This window comes from Hyalella azteca, unplaced genomic scaffold (genome assembly GCF_000764305.2).
Source record: "Hyalella azteca isolate HAZT.00-mixed unplaced genomic scaffold, Hazt_2.0.2 contig6035, whole genome shotgun sequence".
Classification (NCBI taxonomy): Eukaryota; Metazoa; Arthropoda; class Malacostraca; order Amphipoda; family Hyalellidae; genus Hyalella; species Hyalella azteca.
The window spans coordinates 24,491-31,699 of record NW_025936207.1 but is presented as its reverse complement, the minus strand read 5'-3'; the positions used below and the strand labels follow the sequence as shown (position 1 = coordinate 31,699).

At 37.3% G+C, this 7,209-nt stretch overlaps 1 protein-coding gene across 1 annotated transcript; it reads left to right on the top strand.

Moving 5' to 3' along the window:
- Nucleotides 1-2,039: 2,039 nt before the first annotated feature.
- Nucleotides 2,040-5,291, top strand: LOC108668891 (mediator of RNA polymerase II transcription subunit 6; the record flags this gene model as incomplete). Its single annotated transcript, XM_018156149.1, has 5 exons — nt 2,040-2,201; nt 3,075-3,249; nt 3,756-3,911; nt 4,782-4,910; nt 5,177-5,291. Coding segments are annotated over exons 1-5 (607 nt in total), but the record flags the coding sequence as incomplete, so codon positions are not given.
- Nucleotides 5,292-7,209: the final 1,918 nt, after the last annotated feature.

Genomic DNA, 7,209 nt, shown 5'->3' with positions numbered 1-7,209 from the left:
CCAGCATGCTCCATCCGGGTGGTATAGAATTTTTTCGTGTATTGGCAGACAATGCTGGGCCATACTACGTCTGACTACCGTCAAATGAGGTAATAAGGGATAGTTTTGGGCGTTTTTTGTTAATAACTTCTTACCATGAAACATTTCATAAACAAGTTTGAGCTCATTCTAAATCTCTTTTGAGAAGGCTATCGTAATACATCTTAAAAAAAATCCATATGCTATGGGTAAGGTGACGCAAAATAAAAGTGTCCCAAATTACCCATGGGAATGGGGTAATCTGGGACACTTGACATAAAACTTAATTTTAAAATGTTTGAAGCATGCAGAGTGTACTCATCCATTACTAACAGTAATCTGAAGTCCTCCTCTTCCTTTGTAGATGATGTAGATGTAGCATAAATGACATTTTCTGCAATTTTTACATGTTTTTCCTTTATTGGTATATTACCTTATCCATACATTACCGTATTATTGACTTGATATCATTACCGTATCCATGAACATGCCATCAAGCATTTTCAATGGCCTTGTCCACTGCAAGCTTCATGTCGACAGCCATATAGCATTTCTTCTGTATCTGTAAGCTTACAGGATGGCTTGTAATTTAATTCAATTTTAATTGGGTCAATTGAATACTATAACAAAAAATATTGTAAAAAAACATCCATGAAACAGGAAGGAATATTTTAATAACAACCATCATATTTTTTGGAGAAATAAATCACAGTTTAGGACTTTAGGTTATTTACTTTTCATTCTATGTTGCCTGGGGCACAATTCTATCTATGGCAATCCACGAACAATTTTGTGATGACCAACGCTGCATTAAGTTTTCATTGAGTGAAATTATTTTCGCTGAGCAAATCAAAATTTTTTGTTGTTAATTGATTTTTTTTTGTTAGCTGGAGCCTTTGCTAATCAAGGTTCTACTGTAATTGCGTTTTCAGGGGTGTCCTTTGTTACCCCGTTTTTCGGAATTAGCCACCATTTTTTTGATGAGATGCACAAATACCGTCAATCCTGTTTTTAAGCCAACTCCTGTGCGCAACTTTTATTTACGTAAAATTTTGTAATACAGCAAATATTATTTTTGCAACAGACCTTTGCAGAGGTACTTTTCCAAAATCTCACTTCTCTCTCTTTTTTTCAGGGATTTTTGAGAGGTAGGAAATATATGATTTCTTAACTTGCTTTATGCTACATATTTAGTAGAAATGGTGAACTTTACACCACTATTTTTAGTTTTGCAATATTTTGATTAGCTTAGCTGCTGCAACATTTCCACAAAATGGGAGGATGACTGTCCTAATTTACCCCACCTGTCCCTTATTACCCCATTTGACAGTATATTTATGAAGCCTATGTTCATAACTAAGACCCTGCCTCCTAGGTAGGGTTTTTGTATGAAAAATGTATTATATTTTTATCTGCTTTTTTTCCGACAGATTTATCAAGCATTGCAAGTTTCCCTTGTGCAGTCATATTAGACTAAAGTATCTGGAGCTCACCAGTGTCTGAATTTATATGCTGAAGAAAGACAATGTTAAAATTATAAAATTTACAATATTCTATTCCCAAAATGTTTTGAATTTCTTTGAACTTATAATGAATTTTTTATAAATGTAAATGTTCTTTAGTTATTTTTTCCTCAACTTTATGTGCATTGACGAATAATAATAAGAATTTCAATATATACTTCTGAATGGTCTTTATTAAATTATGCTGCAATTCTATGACATCATGAGAATAATTTGGTTTTTATCAGAGAACCAACTTCTCTGACACCATTGCCGCCATAGGGAACAAGATGACTAACTGACATTATTCATCTAAAATAATGCTAGTGCTAAGATTTTAAGACCTCCATTGTCCTCCCACCCATTGACATTAACAGCCTTGTATCAAAACTCTGAAAAGAAACCATGATTATCATTTTAACCAGTTTTATTCAATTCATCTTTCAAATTTAATAAAAATTCTTGCTGACACTTTCTTTTATACAAAATTGCTGATTTATTTGTGATGCTTGCAGTTGACAACTTGCTGCACATCTCATGGTGTGACAGTGTGTGGGGTCCACATCTGAACGCCACCAATGTCATGGATTATTTCTCCGAGCGCTCCAATCCTTTTTACTAGCGTGACTGCAATAATGAGTTCATCAAGATGCAGCAGAATGCCCGCATTGATGCACTTGCGTAAGATTCAACGCATGCTTGCACTATTGTGGTTTTCATGTATATATATATATATATATACATGACAACAACGTCAAACCCCAAACTATACACTGCAATGGCCACTTCAAACGAGCGGGAGTTCTTCAAGAATCTGGTGTAGTCATTAAATTTTGCTTCAAAGAAGGTTGTAGACTTCTTCATTATTTTGACTGCATTGGAGCTGTCTCTTATACACATCTAGATGTGTATAAGAGACAGATTGTACATAGCTAGCAGCTNATGCAGCAGAATGCCCGCATTGATGCACTTGCGTAAGTTGCATAACATGCTTGCACTATTGTGGTTTTTATGTAGGTATATATATATATATATAGGTATATATATATATATTTTAAAGCACATTTTAATATATATATCTACATAACATTCTTACATCAAGCACATTTTAAACTTTCTAATACTATACAAAAATTAAATTTGGTTTGATGCAAATGCAGATGAGTTTAATTTAAATACAAATGCAACCATTAATGGCATGGCAGCCACATTCTTGCCTTTGCAATACCCCTGAAACCTTATTTGAATTTTGACTTTAATATACATTTGGTAATGTGTGATAGATAGTAGGAGTACTTAGAAGTAGGAAAAAGCCATAATGGGCAGCTGGAAATATTTTGTTGCCTATCAGGCTTTCATGCCTTTCTGCATATATATGAATTATTTAATATTTATTCATTTATGCACAAATGTTTGAAGACCAGGCTAGTGACTTCACATGGAAGCTTATAATATATTTTATTTCCACAATTAGAAAGTATATAAACTTATCTGAAGCACACTATCATTTATACAATGTGTGATGTATGAGATTGAAGTGAAGTAATTGTGCAGTCAGATGCAAGGTACAGAGTACATGCTACTGCACGCCCAGGACCCCATCCTGTACATCATCCGCAAGCAGCAACGCTACTCCCCCTCCCAAGCCACCCCCCTCGCTGCCTACCACATCATTGGCGGGGAGGTCTTCCAAACTCCTGATATTGGGTCCATCATTAACTCTAGACTCGTGAGTACTTGGATAATTTGTCTGCATGAGGCAGTAGGAATTGAAAGCAAAGAAAACCTCAAGTGTCTGATGGAGCTCTACTAACGATGGAGCTGGTTCCCAAAACATTTGCTTTTCAAATTCACGGTGAAGTTACTTGGCATTGCCTATCTTTGCTTATAAATGCTGGTATACTGATGAGATGGTGTGCAATCATTTCCTGTATTTAAAACTGAATGGTTGCTGTAGGTACTGCTTTAAAATTAACGGTGATCTTGATTCGAAACTGTGTTGCAGATTAGATGAAGGACTCTTGATATCAGTCCTATGTTATCTGATGCAAGTGTTTGTTTCTATGAAAAATATTATGCACGAATTTTAGAAAAACTGTAGAAAATTCTTATCCTGAAATGAACTAATGTATTAATGAGGAGTTTTATTTAAACCTGTCCAGCCCTCATGTCCCCAACCTGCATCTGTTCCATTAAAGAACTTCCTGCCACTGATATGTTCGTATTTCTGCCCAGGCCTCAACCATGACACACGTCAACAACTCGTTCACAGAGCTGGCTTCCTACAGTCAGTATCATCCGTCCAAAGGATACTGGTGGCACTTCCATAACAAACCTGCCTCATCACAGGCAGAACATCCCTCCAGCAACAAGGAGAACAAAGACAAGAAAGTTAGTGTGACCTTTCAGGCATTGGTATGATAATTATAATAAATATAAAAAATAGGGAACAAAGACAAGAAAGTTATTGGTTCCTCCTCAGGCTCTTGTATGATCCAATAATTATAATGAAGACAAGAACTAGGGAAACAAAGACAAGAAAGTTAGTGGTTTCTCCTCATGTTCTAGTATGATAATTATAATGAAGACAAAAATAAGGAAAACTAAGACGATAAAGTTTTTGTTTCCTCTTTAGGCTCTGGTATGATAATTATAATGAAGAGAAAAACAAGGGAAACAAAGGCAATCAAGTTAATGGTTCTCCTCAGGCCCTGGTAGAATAGCTATACCTAATAAGACATATTTTTACTGACAAATATGGCGTAGTTGACACAAAGGAAAATGTTTGCTTTTTTTTCACACTGTACAGGGGGCTGCAAGAAATAATAAAAGCACTAATTAGGTCTGTAACATGTGACCATTTTTAGAATTAATGTATATGTTGTTAAGCCAAAACATCAGGATGGTGATGAAACTATTGAGAATTGAGTGTAGATTAAATTTGAATGAATTTCGACTGCTGTAATAATGTGAAAGAATCAAGTTCTATACTATGCAATAGTTATAGTCAAGAAAAAATTGTTGCATAGTAATGTTTGATTTGGTAAAACAGATCATAGAGACTTTGTGTAGTTCGTCAGAAGATAGAGCTGTAGAAGTGATTGTAATAATCACTGTATAAATATGAAAAGTTTGCATTTAATTAAGCGTCGTTGATTAAGAATTAATTAAATATAATTGACAAGTTTGCATTTATTTAAGCGTCATTTATTAATAATTAATTAAATATAATGTATTAAATAATTTGATGTCATGCGGCAGGTGAGCAGCAAAGAGGAGGCGGCCACAGCGTTCCAGCGGCGTCGTGTGGACCTGCTGCTGCAGGACATCACCAGCAGGTTTCCTTACAGACCTGCGCAGGACGACTTCGTTGCTGCCGCTGCTGGCCAAGTCAGTTTAGAATCTCCGTTCTAAGACTCCCGGACGAGAGGAGCTTGTTCACTTAATAATTTTACTGTTTAACTTTTACTGATGACTTAATAATTTTTACATTTAAGAAGTACATTTAATTTTTTTACATTAACTTCTAAAATAGGTTATGTTCTGAATTTTATGTCATTCAAATTATTGGATTTTTTGTTGATGAAGAATTATACATATTTCGAATTTGATTTCCATTTTGCATATTTGTTACTGATAATTGATATGATATTCAGGGAGCAGCTTCCTCCAACGCTGTGACATCAGGCACCACCAACGTCACCACCGCCGCCATCACCACCACCACCGCCACCACCACTCCGGCTCAGGCATCACCTCTCGTCAAGACAGGTGCGTTGACAGGAGCTGTGATAAGAGGTAATTGACGGGGTCGTTGACAGGCTGGTAGACGGTAGCCGTGATAAGAGGTAATAGACAGGTGCGTTGACAGAAGCTGGTAGATGGGAGCCGTGATAAAAGGTAATAGATGAGGTCGTTGACAGGAACTGGACTGGTAGACGGGAGCCGTGATAGGAGGTCATAGACGGGGGTATTGACAGGACCTGGTAGACGGGAACCGTGATAAGAGGTCATAGATGGGGGCGTTGAAAGAAGCTGTTAGATAGGAGCCGTGATAAGTGGTAATTGTTGAGGTCGTTGTCAGGGATTAATATACAGAAGGTAATAGATGGGGTAATTGACAGTCCTGAGCTTGTAGACGGGGCTGGTAGACGAGGCATTGGCAGTATGTGAAGGAGGGGTAATAGACGGCGATGTAATGTGTACAGAGAGTGACGCAGTGCTGTGTATGCCCCGTGCTGTGTATGCCCCGTGCTGTGTATGCCCCGTGCTGTGTATGCCCCGTGCTGTGTATGCCCCGTGCTGTGTATGCCCCNCTAAGCCTGCCACTGATCACTGAGCCTGCCACTGACCACTGAGCCTGCCACTGCGTTTTTACAGCGCTGATGCAGTGGCGATGAGCTACTAGATGAAAGCTGGCCCTAATGTCTATGATTACACATTTCCTCCTAAATGACCTTTGAACTTCGTTGCTTTAGCTGTACATGTATATTGTATGTATAATATGTGAATAAAGTATTTTATGTAAGTCTCTATCCTCAATAAAAATAATTCGTCTGGTGATTAATCGTAACTAAACCTGATAATCCGACGGAGTAACGAGTTACTAATGTAATAAATGTAAATGCGGTTTCAGCTTTCATTAGGCCGTGGGCCTGCCCGCCGATTCTTAACATCACAGAACATTCACGACTTGTTACGATCTCGAACGCGCAACTCACTGCTTCAATTTTGCTTTGCTTAACCGCCCGGCCTCCTTGCCGATTCTGACCGGAAACTGGCGCACAGAGCTGGGATTGAACCACGTAGTTCGAGTTCACAATACCGGTACACGTAGGAATAGCATTTCAAACTTGGCCGCAACAGTCGCTCCAAGGAAAATATAAGTAAAGTGAGACTGCTTATATTTGGTCATTCTAAAACATATTATTGAATTTTTCGCCATGAATTCTGGCTTCATAATTCATTGAATCTTTGCTTAATTTGGAGTATTTCGACTTTGAGTTCAGGAAAGTGTCCTCGGGGTCGCAGGGCCCACGCTTTTGCTCTGTCCGAAGTAAGCGCTACGTCAGTAGAACTCTTATTACCAACAAGCACAGTTGAAGTACCTGAAGTTAACATCGTTTAGTCCTGCGTAATTATGTGTTATCTTCTGTGGAATACTTCACGGCTGAAATCTTCATTATAACATCCCAATGAATCCTAAAGAATTCGCTCAATGACTCAAAGTTTTTCAAATGAAATTCACAAGGATCTTATGTAGCATTTATCGTTACGTTTCATCAAATTCTGTCTAATTAAAAACAAGCTAATTTTTCTGGTAATTTTGTTGAAGAAGGATTATGGCGCAGCTTGTAAAGGAAAGTTATATACATTTGATGAGGATTCTGTTTAATTTTCAGGCGATATATTTTTGACAATATCTTGTTGATATTCCACACTTTCACGTGTAAAAAATAACGACAATAATTAAACTTTGTTTTTCGTGTACTTATCACGTGTTTGATGTATATTGTATGAAGATGATATAAACCTAAATGAAGTCACATTGAATGCATTACTGGAAAAGTAATACAAATCACGCGTTTTATGTCAGTTGCAATGGAACCAAAGGGGAAATGATTCCCCTGAAATAACGTACATTTTCTCGTAGGTTTTCTGGGCCTGCTCGCTTATGTGAGTCATAGTT